Genomic DNA, 23,136 nt, shown 5'->3' on the forward strand with positions numbered 1-23,136 from the left:
TCTGACTTTATAAAGAATCTGGGTTACATCAGATGGATCACCAATTGGACCCGCACGAGTGGAGAATTTGGCGCTTCGCACGTGCGAAGTATTTCTATGGGTTTTTTTTTTCCTTTCTCAGAAGACCATCTTGAATTTGTTAGCTTTTAAATCATTGATCCAGGTTAAAGAGGTTCTAGGTTTGTTGATTGCTCATCTTACAGACTTTTTATGGTCAAATAAAAAAATATATCATTAGCTTAACCAAGTCTATGGTATTATATGCGTAGCTTAACAGGTTGTATTTTAGCAAATTTAAAATGCCTTGGCCAATTACAAGAGATTTAACTAAGCAAATACGTGGGACAAAAATCAATGATTCACTAATATTATTGACTTCTACTAACAGAGGCTCCATTCTAAAATTTCTCTGCAAACATAAAGGACTGCAGCTAATTGTCAGATATTAGTTTTCTTTCAGTGGATCCCAAGTTCAGAAATCAATTAGGAATCGTGTATAACTTTATTTGGTGGATAAAAATGAGTTCTCTGTATGCCTAGATTATACAATCAGTTTGATATGTACTGATTAAAATGATTAAAGGTGCTATGCGGAACTAGTGGTGGTGCTGCTGGTGCAGTTGGCTAGTGTGTAGATATCATAGCTTCTCAGTTTTCTAGACATAAAAAATTCAAGCCTCTCACACCCCAAAAGTTTTGTTTCGATCAAAGGCCGATTAACCGTGAAAATCATCCTTGTACCTCCTCCAACAAGTCTTCAAATTTTTGACTGATGAGTAATGATGAATCTTCTATTAAACTCACGTATACATATATTCAAATATCATCTCCTTTATGCCATATTTTTATGTTTATCTGTTTCCTATATATTGATACTAGTGGAGGTTGCATACGACTATACTAGTCACCATCCATAGAAGGTGTGTGTCTATTGTAGGAGTTGGGGTTCTCTTCTCCCATAAGGAAAACTGGCAGTCTGATTCTTGCACTACCTGTAGCCTGTATATTTGAAGAACCTTAAACCAAGGTTTTCTGGCAGCAAAATCTGCGTACTCGCCTTACTCGGGAATCACCTTAGCTCCTAGAGGAGGATATTGGGATTCTATCTTGTAAGCTTTAGGCAATATGATAATATCCCTTCATTGGGAGTTCCATGTTAATCTTAATTCCTAATGTGGCTTTGTTTACTATGATACTATTGTTGCCAAGATGCTGACCGCATACAGGGTTTTAGAAGTATATTTTGCAGATATATAATATTTTATGTTATATGAAAAAGGCCATGACTTATGTCCTTATGGTATATAATCTATATCTATAATTTATACTATTATCCGTTTATTTATTTTTTTTTCCTATCACTATTTCGGGTGTAATTTTGACACTGGTACCGTACAATCTGTTGTGCATGCAATATTTTTTCTTCGTTTTTCTACTTAAGGATCTGGTACTTGGATCATAGCCCTAACTACTTCTGGAGCCATCTAAAAAATGAATGTTCTTGGGTTGGTGCTTCCAGCTTCACTTTTTCAACGGCAGCAATCTTCAAAATGCAACGACTTGAGGGCTAAATGTTCTTCCGTTGGTGATATATCCAGACCTTTGGGAAATGCAATAAAAGAAGCTTCACGAGGTGTCAAATCCCCAAAGAACATGATAGATATTGGATCCTGCAAGCAGTGTTCCGATGATCTGGCTGTGCTCTCTAGACATTCCTCTGATGGGAATAGATCAGCTGGCTTAGCATCAAATTCATCAAATATGGATGAGCCAGTAGAAAGAACCTCTAAGAAAAAGAAGGGGAAGTTGCACAAAAAGCGATTTGAAAATAACGTTGCTTCAGAAACTGATTCAGCCAGTCTAAGTCCTACTACCACTCAAATTTGTCCCAGATGGAGTTCTTCTATGAGAGGACCAAGTGAATGCAACCAACACAATTCAGGGGTATGTTATCCATCATCTAAAGAGGTAATCGATTGCTATGTTCATAATGAAGTTGCTGCTGAATGTGATAATGCATGTTCACAATCTACTCTTGGCCCAGAAGGATCACTACATATTTCACATATTTATGAATTGAATTGTTATCTAGAAGCAATGGAGAAACCTGAGAGATTGTTGTTTTGCAGGATTCTACCTCGGACTTCCGTAAAGTTGACAACATCGGTACCACAGAGTTGGTAAGAAAGTGCGATAAGGAGACAACTTTTCTAGGTTCTTTAGTTATATCGTCCCCAGGCTGGGAAGACATGGATTCATGCTTGGAGGATGCCGGCGACTGTGAAGCAAAATTATCCAGTAATGCACATTGCCAAGATACCTGCATCATGAGAAACCAAATACTGCCTGAGGATGCTGGCTGCAGAAGCGTGGAGGCCTGCAAAAATAGGTCAAATGCAAATGCAACAATTTTTGGAACAAGGAGATCAAATACAAATCAACATAAAATCACTGCATAACTGTAGTGATACCATGAATGAATGGCACGCCAAATCACTCCATATGAGATCTCAGTCAGTAAACCATTTTGCACATCATATCAGCAGTGTAAATATGCCACTGGATGTGCAAGACTTCGGGAAGGATGGTAGTATCGAGGAGAACAGGTCTGGTAACCAGTTTTTTAGGTGAATGATGATCCTGCAATTCTAACAAATCAAGATGCTGAACATGATCAGAGGCAAGCTTACACTCTGATTGATGCATCATAGTTGCTGTAAGAATCTGGCCAACTGGGCCTGACCTGGACCAGCCGGCTTCTGATTTAGAAGTGAAAAAAAAAAAGAGAATAGAAGAACAGGGGATCATGATCCTGTGTTCGTGGCCAAACGGCCGCCATTAAACCCAGCTCGGAGAGTTGTGGCCATTAGAGGCGGCTGCAACCGCCCAACGGCCCACCGAAATGGCCGGTATGCTCGTTACGTCCGTTCGGCCGCTCTTATCCATTCCAAAGGGGTTATAAAAACCTCCGACTCCATCGATCCTTCTTCTTTCTTCTTCCTCCATCTCCCTTCCATTCTCTCCCTCCCTTCGTTTCTTCCTTTTTCTCTTCTCTCTCTTTGCTCACGGTTGTTCGAACTTGTGGCCGCCGAACGCCACCGAAGCGGAGATAACACTCTAGTGATGCAGGACAACAGGGAGAAAGAGGGAGAGAGAGAAGGAGAGAGAGAGGAAGAAGAGAGGGAGAGAACTAGGCTTCGCACCTAGCCCTAGCTCAAGGCTTCACACCAAGGCTAAAAGAAGAGAATCACAAATTTTTATTCATCATAGCATAATCCTAAACAATGTATAGGGTCACAAAATAATAAAAAGACCCCTACAAAGAAAGCAATTCCATAAAGCTCTAAAATGACAATATACAAATAAACCTAAAATATAAAATCAATCCAAAATAAAATCAAGCTAACTGAGCTGGCTGGACTTTCGGTAGAGGCCACGACCTCTTTGCTCTCCTTTACGATAGAGTCGTGGCCGTCGGTGTGCGGCTAATGGCCAGAAGTCAAGGAGTGCCCGGCCGTCACCACCGCCACCACCACCTGGCCGGACTATTCCAGCCACCGCCATTAGCTACCCCTCTGTTTCTTGCTATTGCTAAGAGAGAAGAAAGAAGAAAAGAAGAAGAAGAGAAGAAAAAGAAGAAAAGAGGAGAGAGAGAGAGAGCGCTATCCCACTCACGTTTTTCTTCTTTTCTCTCATTTCCTCTCTCTTCTCTACTTCCTCTCTCCACTTTCTCTCTTCACCTTTTCTCTCCTCTCTCCACTTTCTCTCTCTACCTTCTCTTTCCTTTCTCTCTCTACATTCTCTTTCTAGATTGTCCAAAAAAATATAGTATCGGGTTCTGTCGATTTGATCTACGAACTCAAGTTGATCCTGTAAAGGATCTGATTTTGCTCTAGTGTCCGGCATGTCTACTAGACCGATCATTCCGGTCTTATTGGATGTCTTTGAAATCTTTATTGATTAACCATGTTGGTCAACCATAGCTCTGATTGAGTCCATACCCTATAATTTGTTGATCGAATTGCTCGGGCCTGAACCATCCGGAACCACCGAACACTGTCACCTGACCAACCATCTCCTTTCTTATTTATTTTAAATGGAAATTAATCTTGCTTGTAATGTTATTAATAGGGTTAAATGAATCACCTAGGGAAGTTTGACAGCTTGAGGAAGAGAGTTGATACAGCTTTTAAAGTGAAGTGACCATACAGCTTGAATTCTATATGGAAGAGAGTTGATACGGCTATTAGAAGCACTCACGAGCCAAGTCGCTATCATACTGAAGCCACTTGTGGAGCGAAATAAGATTAGCCGGGATTCGGTGACAGAACAAATGGACATTGGAGATGGGGTTTTCTTGCCCGATCGGTCTTAGGCCTGTCACTAACTAGTCTTTGTTCGGCCTGCCTGCCCACGATAATTCACCTCGACCCTCTCTCTTTACTCGTGATGCCCCTGCTACCCGCCAAATCCTACATTTGTTCGCTCAATATTGTGTTCTCGTTGGTTGAGTAATAACCCTATTTAGGATGGGCAGTCAGACCAATTTAACTTCACTCTTCAGCGTTTTTAACAGTCGCTCGTTCTGATAGTTACTTTACTCGATCTATTAGGTACCGTGTTTTCCTTTCTGGTGAGATAGAATGATATCAAAGTTCTCAATCTTGGCCTAAGTAGAATTTCTTATCCCGGATTGCAAGTAGCTAAGTAGAAACAACTTGAGGGTAGGCATCAACTTTAAATCGACGGTGTATTTGATCCATTTACGATTGATATAGTCTGCTAAATATAGATCTCTTTGTGAAACATCATATACACAATTTTACTTGAAACACATGAACATCCTCCCAATGAATGAAGAATTACATTAAAAGTTTCAGTGCTTTTACCGATAATTGCAATAGAAATTTTCTCTATTGCATAATTGCAATAGAAATTCTCTATTGCATCAAAGGTGGCTACGTTTTTTCTTTTTCCTTTTCCAAATAAATCGGCTACGAAAGTTTGCAGGCCAAGGGGCAAGGGTATGCAGCCACCACCGCCTGCAGAAAATCTGTGTTCCAAGTCCCATATATGATCCGGGAATTTGATCTGCAAACCAGAAGCCTCGGGAGGGTGGAGCATTGGGTTGTTTGCCTGATAAGCTTGAGCGGGTGGTCAAGCTGCAGTACAGCAATCAAAGTACATTATACTGATAATAGACAAAGGACGCAAACATTCCAATATCTAGACCTTTGTTTGATTGTCAATTATCAAGTTCTTGAATCCATTCAATTGAAATAAACATGGTAAAGTCGAGCATCAAGGATTCAAGCATCAACATTTGGAGAGAACCTACAAATTACACCATCTGAAACATATGAGCCATCCACAATGCACAAAAATATCCAACAAATGTAAGCACTAAATTTGCAGATGATGGGCTTAACAGGGCACAAAACACCCAACAAAGTGTTCAAACATTGCATTTGAAGACGGGCTTCACAATTCAGAAGAAGACCCAGTACAGTGTTCAAACATAGAATTTGCAGGAGGGGCCATAAACCAAATATAGTGGTTTTATATTCGTCCACTCGCAACTATTGTACAAATCACATTCCAATTAAGTAAAACTAACAGAACAAAAACCTCTCTAATCCATGATTTCAGTTTCTTGGATTCAAGTCCTCGCAGCTGGTCTCACCAGCCCCAAACCCACTGCCACTACCCACATGTTTAAAATCTGTTGCTTCCAAACGATCCCCATGTCCAGCGAACCCAGTCCCTCCTTTCTCCAAGCAAATTAAGTTCCTCTCCTTGCACTCTCTGTTGCACGCTAAACATACCTTATCCACAGCTAAAAATTTATCAGAGCATTTCTTGCAGAATACATGACCGCATGTGCTGATTGCCACAAGAGAGAGTGTGTTGGTGAATGTAACCTTGCAGCTTGGGCATATATAACTGCTTTCCAGAGACTGGGGTTTCTTATGTTCATTGTTATATTCTGTAAGGTAGATGGGGAAGAGAGTTTTTAACCTCAACTTCTCCTTACCTTCTGGACAGATCGTGTCGGTGGATGGAGCTTCTGACTTGGCAGGTGCTTCAGGGGTGGCAGAGGGAAGCCAAAAGGCTTTCATGTTTCGAAGGGCTTCCTCTTCATAGGAAGTTACCTTCACACTGTTAGCCCCATGGAAGCCATTTTTGTCACGTGCATGACTCCTGTCGCTGTACTGGGGTACAGCTCCATGATTTTGTTGATCAAAAGCATCAAGCTCTCGAGCTTTCTGCAACATCAGCTTCTCTTCCTCCTCATCTTTCTCTTGCTTCTGCTGAGCAGTATGGGCAGCCAGCTTCCTGTCCATATCGAGAATAAAAACTCAAAAGGAAAACTACAGACAAAATCGGAGAAGAAATGCAGAGGCGAGTGCAGAAGGAACAAAATGCAGTCCATCTAGGAGGCCAAAATTCATCCAAACCACATGCCAGTGAGGACTAGAGACAGAATCATAATTGCCAAGCATCTGGAGGACTCTAGGCTCATGATTAACCAATTTCCAAAATAATCTGGAGCAAAGTCCAAGTTCTTAAATTAGTGCAAGAAAGCCCACTATTAATCCATAGGCACATTAGAAAAACAAAGCTCACATCCCATCCACAGGTGGAAACATTGCTATTACAAACCATTCATGAGCCTAGAGTGGGTTAATGCTCCTTTCCACTCCTTTAACAAAGAAGAGTTCACCACCAACCTTGGTAAGCAGCCCCTCCCCACCCCAAACACACATGATAAAAGGGGAAAAAAAGATGGTGGATGAAATTTCTTTAACAGTCAACTCAATAAAACCAGAAACCAGCAGTCACCCAATCGACCATAACCCAAATAGAAACTAGTTGCAAATTGAATGAACTCAATCTGAGATGAACAGAGATCAAAAGCAACATGACTTGCATTCACTATATTCCTAATTAAAGTAATCATGCACAGGAAAAAGTGACCTAATGGTAGATATTCAGAATGACTAGTGGGTTTGACCAATCATATTTGACAGCATAAATAATCTTGTCAAAAGAAGTGAAATGGTATCATTTTACCCACCAGCGGCATGATTAAGAAAAGAAAACATCTCTTTATTTCTTTCACAACTAGAAATTTCTATCTAGGGTTTGGCACCTACTTCAGGGTCTCTTAGGAAACTCGTTCCCACACCCACTTCATAAAAACTTCTTGTTTCATTTGTTTTTTGAGGGACCTGCTTCCCCTAGCCTGCACCTGAATTAGAACCTGCACTCACTCTTTACAGACAACCTTGGAAATTTTCCCTTTTTTCCAATTCATGCCATCCTCCAAAGGAGATAGCCTTTGCTATATGATTTTCATGGTTCACAATCACACCAACAAACCGATGCTGCCAGTTTTCTGATATACATCAGCGCTCGCCATCAATGTTTTATTGTTTTGTATGTGTTGATCATGCATACCAGCATAAATTTATTAATACTGATATTATTGATTTCCAATAATGCAACTCAAAATACAGCCCCATTTCTTTTCAATAAATACACACTGTAAGAGTTGAATTCAAATTCATGGAAAGTATATTCTAAATTTCAATCAAAAAAAAAATCTAAAAAGCCTAAAAAAACCTAAAAAGTTGAAGAATTATAAGAAGCAAGCGTAATCGTAGTCAACAGTGCCTGTTTCAGCTAACTTCGTATCCAAAACATTTGAAACCAATACTCGCTCGAAATTAATTTAATATTAGGCAGTCAATTTTAGCCTCAAACAAAATATTTTAGTTTTGGCCAAGACAAACATGTTCAGATGAAAAAGTTGAAGCAGTCAAGTCTTTAAGCCATACTGGGAAGTCTAGATGGTCTAAGTCAGCATAAAATGGGTGATCATGTGTTTGGTTTGCACATGAGAAGCATAACAAGAAGAAATGGTAATTGATTATACTTTAATATAGCAATGTGTTTCATTGTCTGGGCTTTGTTTACATATTTTGAGATCACAAACAGAGTTTGCTCTATTCATCATGCTTTTTAATCTTTTTTTTTTTGGTACCGGTCACAAGTATTCTGTTACTAATAAAACAAAAATCATAAAAGACATTCTTGGAACAAACTAGTCAGAACTTTTATTAAGAATAAGAATTACACAGGAAGATGAGGAGGGAGATTATCTGCCCAATCATAGAATATCTAATAATGCCCAATTCAGAAACACACAAATATTATACTCATAAACCCTATTATTTTATATTTCCAACATTTTTAAGCCAAAACCTTCTTGCCAAACATGAATTTTTCAAACATCCAGAATTATTCCCAGATTTGCAAATTGAGATTGACTTTAGAGCCATTACAATCAAGCCTTGTCCCAATTACTTGGTCTCGCTATAGGAAACCTCATTGATCAATAATTCCTATTAAAGGCAGATTTTCCTACAAATACTATAAAAAAGATATCAGACCCACCCATCAATCAAATTAAATAATCGCAAAACATAACACGGCAGAGATGATAACAAATCCCAAATTAGGGAGCAAAGACTACAACATCGCCACATGACAGGTCAAATCGATCCACTCATCAAACTAATCCGCCCTAATTTTCCCAAAGTAACCTCATTAGAGACAGACCACCCCGCATCAAAACATCCAAAAGATTCAATCTTTACCTTAGAATCTTGAAATAGATGAAAAAAGCAAAGCAAATCAACGAAAAAAGACAAAAAAACGACAGCATTCGGGATCAAAACATCAAGAATCAGAGAGAGGGAGAGGGGAAGCGAGGGCACCTCTTGATGTCCTTCTTCTGGGCGAGGAGGCACTCGAAGATGCACTCCTTGCAGAAGACGTGACCCTTTTGGCAGCAGAGGGGGTCGATGAAGGGCTTGAGGCAGAGGCAGCAGGCGTCAAAGGGCTTGATTGAGTCCTTGCCGAGTCGCTCCCGCTGCGTCCCGTACCCGAGCTTCCGCTTCTCGTCGTACGTGAAGAACGCGAGGTCGTTGTTGTTCTTCGAGTGCCGCTGCGGCATCCTGTCCCTTCGAGCCCGATCGAAACCCTCGAAGAAGAAGAAAAAGGGAAAAGCAACCTAACCCTAGCTTGAAGAAGAAAGCGGAACCCAGAAACGTCGCCCTTTTATCGCCGAAACTGAGAACGCGGTGGGATCCGACGAAGAGATAAAATATAATAGATATTCTTTGGGCTATTTACACTTGGAAATCCCAATTAAAAAAAATCAACTAGCCGCTAAAACTTTAAATCCATTGCAATCCAGCCCACTCGCCTACTTTCGTTACAAATTATTATTATATAAAGATCACACGGTAACTATTTTTTATAAAAATTTTAAATTGTCTTTTTCACAAACTTAGTGAGAACTTCTGTTTTGGGTGGGATTAAAGGAGAGGTGAGGGAGGGTAGCGTTTCGAGATTTATGCCCGCAGATGGACGAAAAGAATGAAGGGCTTTAAGATCCTTGTACATGGATAAATTATAGAAGGTGAAATGCTTTTAGATCCATGTGGGTTAATGAATAATAAAAAATGAAATACTTTGCGATTTGCACGAACAGATGAATGATAGTAGATATAGTGCTTTTTAAATATGTGCTTGTGAATGGATGATAGATAATAGAGTACTTTAAGATGCATATAGGTGGATAGATAACAAAAAAAAGAATGCTTTGAGATTTGTATACGCAGACGAATGATGGATGTTGGACCTCTTTGATATTTACATAAATAGATAAATGATATAAAATGGAGCACTTTGAAATCTATGCAGACATGTGAATGACAGAGGTGGAGTGTTTTGAGTGCTGGTAGATGAATGATAAAGGACAAAGTTCTTTGAGATCTGTGTAAGCAGATGAATGATAGAGGATGGATTTTTTTGAAATTTATGCGAGCAAATAGATATAAAGGACGGAGCACCTTAAAAATAAAGAGGATAGAGTGTTTTAAGATATGTGCAAGTGGATGAACGATAGAGAATTGAGCGTCTTGCTATATGTGTAGGACAAATGAATGATGGAGGATGAAATGTTTTGAGATCTATACAAGCAAACGGATTGTAAACTAGGTGCTTTGAGATCTGTGTAGGTGAATAGATCACAAAGAAGAGCTTTGAGATCTATGCAGGTGGATGGACAACAAGAACGAGGCTCTTTAAGAGATGTGTATGTAAATGGATGATTGAGACTAGAGTATTTTAAGATCTATGCTAGCAAATGACAAAGGATATGACACTTTAATATTCATACAGGTAGACGAATGATAGAGAATGTAGCACTTTGAGATTTGTATAGGTGGATGGATGATAGAAGATTGAATGATAAAAGACAACTTTCCTGAATCAAGAGTATTTTTATCTTTTCGTCTTATTATGTTAATGGGGAGGGGTGCGCGGGAACACCAATCAAATTGGAAAACAAATCCAAACATGTTATTTTGGTTCGGTTCGAATTGGATTTTTCCATATTCGATCCGTAGAATATGGCTATGCTTGTTATATTTCTGTTTGTTTGTAAGGGCAACCATATGTTGGAAAACTATTGGTAAACCACACCAAAGTGTAGTTATTTCATTTAAATGATTGTGTTTCAAAACCTGTAAATAGAACAAAGGCTTGAAATGCTGGAACATAAACCAAATTTGATGAAATATTAATTAGTACTAATTAATAAAATACAAGAATATTCTTGTAGTTTTCCTAAGTGGTGTTTCATAAAATTTATATATTTATTTGATAGCTGTGTCTTTCGATTCATAATGATGCATATGTGAAAAGTATCTAACAGGTCATATTGTATCTATTTAAAGTATTGTAACCAGTCGTTTTATAAGTAGGGGTAACTAAGCAAGCAAGTAATAAGCTATGATGCGGGATTTGCACCCCGTCACCAGCAGAGCCCCCACCGACCCAAGCAACAGAAGAGAGAGTGTCCCTCAGAAGGTATTGTCCGCTTTGGGTCCGGTTTTAGCGGCACCGCACGGTTTTGCCCCACAAAAGGCGCCTCCTAAGGGAAGGATTATTGAGCCCCCCATTATAGGCACAGACCTTCCCGCTACACGGTCGATGTGGGACTAAATTCGGGGAACCCCCCGTAACACAGCCCCCCAGCGGGGAGGTCCTGTGCCCGGGTCGGCTCCTTACTGGATAGGCGGAGGGCCGAGGCCCTCCTTCTAGCGCCATCTGATGCGGGATTTGCACCCCGTCACCAGCAGAGCCCCCACCGACCCGAGCAGCAGAAGAGAGAGTGTCCCTCAGAAGGTATTGTCCGCTTTGGGTCCGGTTTTAGCGGCACCGCACGGTTTTGCCCCACAAAAGGCGCCTCCTAAGGGAAGGATTATTGAGCCCCTCATTATAGGCACAGACCTTCCCGCTACACGGTCGATGTGGGACTAAATTCGGGGAACCCCCCTATCAAGCTACTAATTGAATGAGTCAAATAATGTCTCCAAATGAGCCCCTTGTATTCTCTACTCATTTAAATAGAAGTTTGTTTGCTTCTCCAATTGCTCTTCCTGTACTTCACTCCTAGCTGGGCCTTCCTACTATATATAATTTTGGGTATATAGCCTAGTGTGTCAAGCTACACTTCGAGAGTAATCTTATTCTTAATATGGAATATGTTGAAAATCACATAATATCACTAGCACTTTTCTCAATGGTAAGTGATACAAAGCATCGAATGTTAACCACAAACAAAATGGAATTCTTGGATAAAGAAGTTGCAGCCTTTAAACGGCTATAAAACAGCAAAACTATTGCGGTTCTGTAACTAATGTAAGAAAGTGTGCAGAAACCGTTGAAATCTTTTCAGATTTTACTGCTCTTGATGAAAGCTAGACCCTGAAATTTAGAAGCAAAGTCCATGATTGATAGATGTCGTTCTAGTGTTTCCAAAAGCCACATAAAAATCAGGTTTTGCTTGTTTTCTTGATGAAAACCTATGCTTTGAAGAGTTGAAATTTGAACAAATGTTAAGCTCTGCATGGAGATCGTCCCCATTTATTAGTGTTGGGGGGAAAAAGTGTCGCCACGCATTGGTGAACAGACCCCTCCGAGCAGGGGCCGACCGAGCAGACCCCTCCGAGCAGGGGCCAGCCGAGCGGATCCCTCCAAGCAGGGGCCGACCGGGCAAACCCCCCGAGCAGGGGCTTACTGAGCAGACTTCCTCCGGCTTGGGGACACAGTCTTACCAACCTGAGGACGCCTAAGTTGCACACTAAGGTTACGTCCACCCACAGCACGGCCGTGCAGACAATTAATGTGTAAGGATCGTGCAGACACCCGGTTCACTCAACAGTCAAAGCGCATGGCCCTTGCAGGCCCCTGGGCTTACTCAACAATTAAAGCGTATGGTTTCCGTCGCCTACGGACATCGAGTCTCTCACTGCAAATCCGCATGCCTACAAATGATGGCGACTCCGCGACGACAGGCTCCGGCCTAATCTCCTACCATGATAGCATTGACTTACATGAACAAGCATTGATGACCAATTGTACGACAACCAATTTGCTCTGTCACATCACAGGTAGCCTGATCCTCCCTATAAAAGGGGAATTCCTCCACTTAAGGCGGGGGTTCTTCTTTCCGTCTCACTCTTTCTTTTCTCATACAGACCCTTGACTGACTTAGCCATCGGAGGGCCGGCGCCGAAGAGCCCGGCCACTGGCTTCTTGCAGGTCTCCAGGAGAACGCCGCCCAACGACGCGCCGCTACCCAGGCAGCGGAGCTCCTCTTCTCCAGCCAATGGCCGCCCCCGGGTCCAATTTCCAGCAATAGTTGGCGCTAGAGGAAGGGACCGAGTCGCGACCATGAAGCTGAGAAGCAAGGGAGCCTCCAATGCCTCCTGACGTCCTCCACCTAGCCCCGGACACTCTGACCAGAACTCGCCACCTCCGGCCGATTCAACTCCCCAAGTTCGGCCGGAGCCGGAGCAGTTTGATGCCCTGGTGCAGCAGGTTCAGGCCTTGGCTGCCGCTGTCCAAGGCCTGCAACCTAGAGGCATCCCAACGGCACCACTCCCTCCGGCCCCAGTTCAGCCGGCGCCTCCTGCAAGCGGATTGCCCCTCCCAGGCCAAGATCCCCGTGCTCAGGCCTCCCTTGGGAAGAACACCCGGTGAGGGGTCCTGGTGACTGGCCACAACCGTCAGAAGCCGAGTCAGTCCCAGGGCAACCCGCGCCAGAGCAGACCGCTGCGGCGGTCCCCCCGAGTGATGAGCTCGACAAGAAAGTTGAGAAGCTGGAGCGCCAGATTGAGGCGCTCCACGGCGGGAAGTCGGGACGTGATGGTGACTTCGAGTTCACCACGAGGTCCCCCTTCTCCCAGCAAATTGAAGATGAGCCAATCCCGCCAAGGTTCAAAATGCCTCAGGTGGAGCCTTACAACGGCAGGACCGACCACCTTGACCACTTGGAAAGCTATCGGGCCTTAATGGCCCTGCAGGGAGCCTCGGAGGCTATGCTTTGCAGAGCCTTCCCAGCAACACTCCAAGGAGCAGCCCGGCTTTGGTTTACCGGGCTGAAGCCCAGCACCGTCTCCTCCTTCGAACAGCTCGGCAGGCAGTTCGCCAGCAATTTTGCTGCCAGCCGACCCCAGCGGCGGACCTCCGACTCCCTCCTCGACATAAAACAAAAGGAGGGAGAGTCTCTCAGGGAATATTTGGACCGGTTCACCGCGGCAACATGGGAAGTCCGGGAGCTTGACCAGTCAATTGCCATGTCGGCGCTGAAGACGGGGGCCCGGTCTTATCGATTCCTCTTCTCTATCGAGAAGAATTTTCCTGCTGACCTCACTGAAATGCTGGTTCGGGCGCGAAAATATGCAAAGGCCGAGGAAGCTGTCGCCTCCAAGCGGGGCGGGGTCGAGCAGGCCTCCAAAAAGCAAAAGAGGCGCCAGGAGCGAGGCCATCCCAGAAGCCCGTCCCCGCGCCGAGCCAAGAATCCGCCTCGTCTGAAGAGTCCGCCCCGATTGCGGGGACCACTTCGTCAGAGGTCTCCGCCTCGCCCAAGGTCTCCACCGCGATCCCGCATACCCAACAGGAGGTGCGAAAATTACACTCCCCTTACTGCTCCTCGGACCGAGATCCTCATGGAGATCGAAGGTTGGGACTATTTCTGGCTCTCGCCCCCAAGACGGGATCCCGGGGCCTGGCGCAACCCCCGGAAGTACTGCCGCTTCCATCGGGACCACGGCCATGATACGAAGGACTGCTTCCAGCTCCGGGACGAGATTGAAGCACTCATCCGCCGAGGAGTGCTTGACCGGTTCGTACGGAACCGGCCCGCAGAAAGGCCCGCGGGGAATCCCACACAGCCCGAAAATCCAAATGCCAACAGGCCCATCGCCGGCACCATCAATACCATCCAAGGCGGAGCCTCGGTTGGAGGAGCCCCGAAGGAAGGAACCACTCCGAAGCGCTTGCGCGCCTCGGAGACTATCTCATTTTCGGATGAGGACTTGGAGGGAGTTGAAACTCCCCATGACGACGCTGTGGTCGTCTCTATGGTTGTGAATAGGTTTGATGTAAAACATGTCTTAATTGATAATGGGAGCTCGGCGAATGTTTTGTACTTTGACGCCTACTCTAGAATGGGGATGGAACAGCAGCAATTGCGAAGGATGAACACCCCGCTGGTCGGATTCACTGGAAACTCAGTCCCAGTGGAGGGCGAGGTTGATCTTCTGGTCACAGTCGGGCTCGCCCCACGAGAAAGTACCGTGAGGATGGGTTTCTTCGTGGTGCGTCTGCCCTCGGCTTATAATGCCATCCTCGGACGACCAGGGCTCAATGCACTTCGAGCCGTAGTCTCGACCCGCCACCTACTCATGCGATTCTCGACCAGCCAAGGAATCGGCGAAGTCCGTGGGGACCAGGCGGTAGCAAGACGATGCTACATGTAGAGTTGGGCACTGAGCCGGGCCGGCACGGCCCGGCACGAAGCGGGCCGTGCCTGGCACGGCCCGCTAGCTACAGTACCGGGCCGTGCCTGGCACGGCCCATTTAAGGGGGCCGTGCTGGGTCACGGGTTTTTGGCCCGCGGGCCAAGCCCGGCACGGCCCGCTTCGGGCCTGGGCCGGCACGGCCCGCTCTTGGCCCGCGGGCCAAGCACGGCACGGCCCGCGGGCCAGCCCGGCACGGCCCATAAGGGCCTGGGCCGAGCTGGCCCGCGGGCCTGGCCCGGTCCGGGCCTAGGCCGGGCCAGGCACGGCCCGTCTCCATAAAAATTAATGCTTCATAAAATTTTTTAATAAATTAATACATATTGAAAACTAAGGATTTATTAATATAAAGCCACCTTAATGGTGGGGGGTTTGGCATAGACCCCTACCAGTTTATTAATTTAAATCAAAATGGTACATGAAGGGAGGTTTGGACCTTGGTCTGACCTCTAGAATACAATAAGAAAGGGCCGAGGTTTGGACCTTGGTCTGACCTCCAGAATACAATAAAAATGTATAATTATAAAAAATTAAGAAATCTTACTAATCATCAGTGATTCAGTGAATCAGTATTCACTCTTCAGTAGTATTTGTATCATCATCATCAGAGGATGTTGTATTATGTCCACCTTTATCTTGAAGTCTTGCCTCAGCATCCAACCAATCTTTGAAGCAGAGAAGCATCTCCATCGTTCCGCCCGTCATCCTACTTCTCTTTTCGTCAAGAACATGCCGACCTGCACTAAAAGCAGATTCCGATGCTACCGTGGACATCGGCACAGCTAAAATATCGCGTGCAATTGCAGACATAACAGGATATTGATTTCTAACACTCTTCCACCAAGATAATACATCTAGATTTTCTATTTGATTTTCATCATATGCAGACTGAAGATCATTTCGTAAATAAAATTCTAGTTCACTACTTAAAGATGAAGAAGATGAAGATAAACTTGAAGCATGTGTGTATTTTCTCTGTGCAATGAATGAAAAAATAGATGACGAACGAGAACTACTAGAAGAAGAAATAGAGGTTTGTACGAAAAATCTAGATCCACGAATTTTTTCATCATATATAGCATAAATATCATAAAGAAGTTGTTTTACCTCATTTTTAGCAGGTTCAGGATCTTGATTCATATTTTCACAGTATGCATCAAGTAAAATTAGCACGCCATTTAATTTAACTCTAGGATCAAATACAGCAGCTAAGTTATGCATAGGACATATCTTGTCCCAATACTCATTCCATTTAGATTCCATTAGGTCAATAATAGGCATTAAAACATCATCATATCTATGTTCTGCAAATTTTTGACTAATTATATATGCTTGTTGTAAAAATGAACATGAAGTTGGATAATAAATACCAGAAAGAACATTGATAGCATTATAAAAACTAAGCAAAAAATCTTCCAAAATTTTTTCTTTATTCCAATCAGTTTCAGTCAATGTAAAGCCTAATCCACGATCATTAATATATGCACTTAATAAGTTTTTATATGGGTATGCATCATGTATCATGCTATATGTTGAGTTCCAACGAGTAATTACATCAAGTTTAAATTTTTTAAAACGTTTACCATGATTTATACATAGTTCCTTAAATTCTTGAAGTCTTGATCTTGAAGCATGAATAAAAGAAACTGCATTTCTAATTTTTGAAATCACATCTTGAATCATGCCCATGCCAGCTTGAACAGAAAGATTTAAGATATGACATGCACATCTAATATGCAATAAATTTCCATCTAACATGGGATGCAATGAGTCTTTTAATAATGCAACAGCAGAATTATTATTAGATGCATTATCAAAAGTAATAGACATAATTTTATCATTAATATTATATGAACATGCAGTTTGATAAATGATATTTGAAATTTGTTGCCCAGAATGTGAAAAATCAAAAACACGAAAAGTAAGAATACGTTTATTTAATTGCCAATCATTATCAATATAATGAGCAGTAATGGCAATAAAACAATTACTACCTACAGATGCTGACCAAATATCAGAAGTTAATGAAATTTTTACATTTAAAGTAGAAAGTGTTTCAATTAAACTTTGTTTCATTGCTAAAAAGTTAGTCATAGCTACTCTTCTAAATGTACGCCTACTAGTTCTTTTGTAAGCAGGTTGTAGGTTTAATTGAACATATTTTTCAAAATTAAAAGATTCACATAAACTAAAAGGTAATTCATCCTTAACTATCCATTTTACAAGTGCTTTTCTTTGATTTTCATGATTATATGCAAAATTACCTACAAGTAATCCCCCTTGTATATTAAGGGTACTTTGAGTTTGAGCATGAGAATCATGTATCCTATGACTCTCTTGATGTCTTTTTAAATGCCCTGTTCCCCCACTACTACTACAACTATAAAGTTTGGCACATTTTTTACATTTAGCTTTCCAGACTCCATCAACCATAACTCTATCAAATTCATTCCATACAGCACTAGTCCTCTTACGAGAAGAGGTTTGATCTTCACTCGGTTCACTAGTTCTAGAGGAACTAGGAACATGGGATTGGAGATTAGTTTCTTCTCCCTCAGAAACAGGAGGAATGCCAAACTGACTTTCCTCAAAAGATGACATATCTAAATTGATGAATTCAAAAAATAAAAACTAACCACAAGGAGGAATTGAGTAGAGGGTCGGAGGGCAGAGGCAGAGCCGAGATTCTGAGCTTCCTCTTGTGCTCTCAACAGGAGTGACCTTCTCTTCTCAACAGGAACCTCCTCTTGTGTAGCACTTGAACACTTGCTAAATGCAAACTAAAAATTAAATTGCTAGAAGAGCACTTTAGAAGAGAGAAATAATAGTAGTAGAGAAGGAGAGAATAGTTAGTTTGGTGTGATGAGAATGAGGGAGGAAAGGGCTATTTATAGAAGCCCAAAATTTTTTTCCCAAAATACCCCTCAATTTAGCCGTTTTTGGACTGTTGGGAGGGGCAAAATTGGAATTTTTCCAAAATAGCCGTTGGAAACGGCTATTTTTCTCCCCCCTCTCCAGACGGGCCGTGCCTGGCACGGCCCGTTTGGAACCATTGCGGGCCGTGCCAGGCACGGCCCGTCTCGTGCCGTGCCAGGCACGGCCCGTCTCGTGCCGTGCCCGGCCCGGCCCGCCAATAGACGGGCCTGGGGCCGGGCCGGGCTACTGTTCTGTGCTGAACGGGCCGTGCCCGGCACGGCCCGCTTCATAAGTGGGCCGGCCCGGCACGGCCCGATGCCCAACTCTAGCTACATGGCGACCCATGAGGCGAAGCAACCAGCCAGGGAGCCGGTTCCGACAACGGACGACAAGCTTTCGGCCGAGACCTTAGAGGCGCGGGTCGGCCCTCAAAAGAATCGGGTGGAGCCCGGTGAGCTGCTCATTCAAATTCCCCTGCGAGAAAATTTTTCTGAGTTAACCGTGTAGGTCGGCTCCGGCCTTGATGCTCGCGAAAGGAATCACCTCATCAGCTTCCTGCGGAACAACATGGATGTCTTCGCTTGGTCGCCGCAGATATGCCAGGGATAGATCCGGAGGTCGCGGTCCACCGGCTCCAAGTAAAGCCCTGCAAACCTGTGCGGCAAAAGAAGCGAAGTGCCGCCCCAGAGCGACAACGGGCGATAGCTGAGGAAGTCGACAAACTCCTCAAGGCTGGCTTCATCCGGAAAATATCCTATCCAGAGTGGCTCGCCAATGTGGTCCTTGTCAAAAAGACCAGCGGAAAATGGCGCATGTGCGTGGACTACACCGACCTGAACAAGGCCTGTCCAAAGGACAGCTTCCCACTCCCTAGCATCGACCGGCTCGTGGACTCCACCTCGGGACACGAGCTATTGACGTTTATGGATGCCTTCTCCGGGTACAACCAGATCCGGATGGCGCCGGAGGATGAGGAAAAGACGGCCTTCATCACCGACGGAGGTACCTATTGTTATAAAGTAATGCCCTTCGGCTTAAAGAATGCTGGAGCAACTTATCAGAGGCTGGTCAGCCGGATCTTCAAAGACCAAATAGGCTGAAATATGGAGGTCTATGTTGATGACATGTTGGTGAAAAGCAAAATGGCGCAAGATCATGTGACCGACCTCAGTGAAGTATTCTCCACACTACGAAGGTACCGAATGAAGCTCAATCCGGCCAAGTGTGCGTTCGGAGTCACCTCGGGCAAGTTCCTTGGCTTCGTAATTACACAGCGAGGAATCGAGGCCAATCCTGAGAAGATCCGAGCGCTCCAAGAAATGACGTCCCCGAAAACAGTCAAGGAAGTGCAACGGCTTACGGGCCGAGTCGCAGCTTTCGGAAGATTCGTCTCCCAATCGGCCGAGCGCTACCTTCCGTTCTTTGCGGCTCTCAAGAAGCCAAAAGACTTTTTATGGTCGGCCGAATGTCAGCAAGCCTTCGAGGAGCTCAAGTGTCTTCTTGCCTCTCCTCCGTTGCTCACGAAGCCTCAGCAGAGTGAGCTCCTCTACTTGTACTTAGCTGTTTCTCCTGTAGCGGTGAGCTCGGTCCTGGTTCGGGAGGAGAGCAAGCTCCAGAAGCCGGTATATTACACAAGCCAGGTCTTGAGGGATGCTGAGACCCGATACTCCAAGCTGGAGAAGACCGCCTACGCCTTGGTCGTCTCAGCCCGGAGGCTCCGGCCCTATTTTCAAGCTCACATGGTGGCCGTGCTGACCGACCAACCGGTGAAGCAGATCCTGCAGCGATCAGATCGTGCCGGTCGGGTTACCAAGTGGGCTATCGAGCTTGGGGAGTTTGACCTCGAGTATCGGCCCAGGCCGGCGATCAAGGCACAGGCACTCGCCGACTTTATAGTCGAGTGCACCGTGCCGGATGAGCCCGAGCTCGGGCTAGCGCTGGTGGAGCAGACCCCGAGCCCGACTTGGACCCTGCATGTCGATGGTTCTTCAAACTCGGGGGGTAGCGGAGCGGGCCTCATCCTCACCAGTCCAGATGGAGTGGTCGCCGAGCAGGCCCTACGCTTCGAGTTCCCTGCCTCTAACAACGTGGCGGAGTATGAAGCACTCATCGCCGGGCTCAAGTTGGCCAGGGAGCTAGGAGTGAGGGACCTAAGGGCCTTCAGTGATTTCCAGCTGGTTGTGAACCAAATCCTGGGCGACTTCGAGGCCAGAGAACCCACGATGCAAGAGTATCTTCGGAAAGTGCGGGATCTTACTTCGACTTTGAGCTCCTTCCGCATCCAACACATCGCCAGGACGGGGAACCTCAGAGCAGACCAACTATCAAAGCTGGCGTCTTCTCGCATGAGCGAGCTTCCAAAAGCAGCGGCACTGGAGTACCTCCAAAAACCCAGCACGGAGGAGCCCGAGCCAGCCCTTTGCATTAAAGTTGTGCCAAGCTGGATGGACGAGCTCATCAGCTACTTGCGGGATGAGGTCCTCCCCGGCGATGAATGCGAGGCTTGCCGAGTCAAGCGTTTGGCTGCTCGGTACATACTATATGAAGGTAAGCTTTATCGAAGATCCTTTACCTCTCCCCTCCTCAGGTGCCTTCGCCCGAAAGAGGCGGATTATGCAATACGCGAAGTCCACGAGGGAATTTGTGGAAATCATCTGGGGGACGAGCGTTAGCGCACAAGATTCTGCGCCATGGATACTACTGGCTGACACTCCAGAAGGATACCCTGGACTTCGTTCGGAGATGCGACCGATGCCAGAGGAACGCCAATATCCAACGACGGCCCTCGGCCCCGCTGACCTCGATCAGCTCCCCTTGGCCATTCGCCCAATGGGGAATTGACATCTTGGGATCGTTCCCTCTGGCGACCGGGCAAAGAAAATTTCTAGTTGTCTCCATCGACTATTTCACTAAATGGGTGGAGGTCGAGCCAGTTGCCCGGATCACCGAGCAAAAGATACGAGACTTCGTTTGGAAGTCGATAATTTGCAGATTCGGACTCCCCCGCGTCCTCATATCAGACAACGGTCGCCAGTTCGATAACACCCGCTTCAGAGAATTTTGCTCCGAGCTTGGCATCGATCACCGCTTTACCTCGGTCGCGCATCCCCAGACGAACGGAGAAACCGAGGTACCGAATCGTACTATTTTGCAGGGGCTCAAGGCCAGACTCGACCGGTCCAAGGGACAATGGGTCGAAGACCTGTACAACATCCGGTGGGTTTATCAGACTACGTTCCGTATGCCCACCGGTGAAACTCCTTTCAATCTGACGTACGGAACAGAGGCTGTCATCCCGCTGGAGATCGGGCTCCCTTCTCCACGGGTAGAGTATTTTGACAACAGCACCAGCTCCTCACAGCTCAGAGGTAACCTGGACCTGATCGAGGAGACAAGGAAAGCCGCCCGAGTTCGCATGGCGAGGTACCAGCAAAAGACAGCGCAATACTACAACGCTAAAGTCAAAGTTAAATCCTTCAAAGCGGGGGACCTCGTCCTTAGAAGAGCTGAGGCCTCCCAGCCGGCCGAGCAAGGGAAGCTGGCTCCGAACTGGAAGGGACCCTACCGAGTCGCACGAGTCCAATGACCCGGGGCGTACAAACTGGAGTCTCTCGACGGGACCCCCGTCCCACGAAGTTGGAGTTCCGAAAATCTTCGGGTGTATTACCAATAGAACCCCAAGGGGTTCTCCATTTCAATCATAAATCTCACCTTTCTACAATGACTTGCTCACAATTGCTTAATTGTGCTAAACTTCTCCTGATATCTAAATGCTGACTCCCAAACGACCCAGCCCAGGTCGTATATACGACCCTGCTCGGATACAGCCTGAACCGAGAAGCCGGACGCCTCGGCAAAAATTTGGAGCGCCGATATCGAGCTCGGCTCGATCTCCATCAAATACCTCGACTACGGTTGGGATGCCCCGATCCCTCGGGATGACGAGAGTACCCTCGCGGTCTCTACCAACCATCGAGCTCGCCTCGATCTCCACCGACTGTCGAGCTCGGCTCGATCTCCATCGACCATCGAGCTCGGCTCGACCTCCATCGATCATCGAGCTCGGCTTGATCTCCACCGACCATCGAGCTCGGCTCGATCTCCATCGGCCATCGAGCTCGGCTCGATCTCCACCAACCATCGAGCTCGGCTCGATCTCCATCTGTCGAGCTCGGCTCGATCTCCATCCAATACCTTGACTACGGTTGGGATGCCCCGATCCCTCGGGATGACGGGAGTACCCTCGCGGTCTCCACCAACCATCGAGCTCGGCTCGATCTCCATCGGCCCTCGAGCTCGGCTCGATCTCCATCGGCCCTCGAGCTCGGCTCGATCTCCATCGGCCCTCGAGCTCGGCTCGATCTCCATCTGTCGAGCTCAGCTTGGTCTCCATCAAATACCTCGACTACGATCGAGGTGCCCCAATCCCTCGGAATGACGGGAGTACCCTCGCAATCTCTGCCAGTTATCGAGCTCAACTCGATCACCAGCCATCGAGCCCGGCTCGATTTTCGCCGACCCTCGGTGCCTTGCTCGATATGGGTGTTCCATTCATCCTTATGTCGGACACTTCTAATGGAAAGCACCTCGGCCAATATTGGGGTCCTCCGCCGAGTCGACTACGAACTGAAATCTAGTCGAAAGCGCCTACTTGAGCCCTAGGTCGGTTTTTCGGCCGCTCGGTAAAATTTAATCCCGAGCTCGGGGGGTGCAATTTAAGCTACAAGCTAGCTACCTAATACGATTAGAGCACGGCGCCCCGCAGCTGGGGCCCCGAGCTCTACGGCCGTGAAACTGACTCAGATCTAAGAGCTCGACAAGCTCGGGCATTTTTTCGGTCTGAAGTGCCTTAGCAACTCGGGAGTCCGAGCAGCAAAGCCTCGGAAGAACATTAGCTAGAAAATGGGTTAGAGTTGGAAGAGCGAAAATTAAAGAATATTTTCATTCAAAAAGCCCGAGGGCCAAGTACAAAACTAAGTCTCGGCCGTGCGGTAGACACGGGCCGACCTCATGTTACAAAAGGAAAAGCTCAAAGCTAAGAGGCGGCTGTCGCGGCGTCTCCGGCCGAGATCTCCCCGGGCTCGACTTCAACGCCCTCGGCTTCGGCCCCCTCGACAGTAGTCCCGGGCTCGCCGCCTTCAGGGCCTCTAGGCGCAACCTCGGGAATGGCTCCCCGAGCAGCCTCTTCTGCGGAGGCCTCCGGAACTGCCCCTCCAGTCGCCTCGGCTTGCTCTGCCCCGAGGCCCTCAACTCCAGCTCCGGGCTGAAGCAGATTGAG

The 23,136-nt window shown here is 45.9% G+C and overlaps 1 protein-coding gene across 1 annotated transcript; it reads right to left on the reverse strand.

The window, feature by feature from the left end:
* Positions 1 to 5,384: 5,384 nt before the first annotated feature.
* Positions 5,385 to 9,156, reverse strand: LOC120112417 (E3 ubiquitin-protein ligase CSU1-like). The gene is made up of 2 exons (XM_039131801.1): positions 8,784 to 9,156; positions 5,385 to 6,336 (listed from the first exon to the last, which is right to left on the reverse strand). The coding sequence occupies exons 1-2, from the start codon at positions 9,020 to 9,022 to the stop codon at positions 5,646 to 5,648; spliced, it is 930 nt and encodes a 309-aa protein (XP_038987729.1). The 5' UTR covers positions 9,023 to 9,156; the 3' UTR covers positions 5,385 to 5,645.
* Between the last annotated feature and the right edge of the window lie 13,980 nt (positions 9,157 to 23,136).

Source organism: Phoenix dactylifera, chromosome 11 (genome assembly GCF_009389715.1).
Source record: "Phoenix dactylifera cultivar Barhee BC4 chromosome 11, palm_55x_up_171113_PBpolish2nd_filt_p, whole genome shotgun sequence".
Lineage (NCBI taxonomy): Eukaryota > Viridiplantae > Streptophyta > Magnoliopsida > Arecales > Arecaceae > Phoenix > Phoenix dactylifera.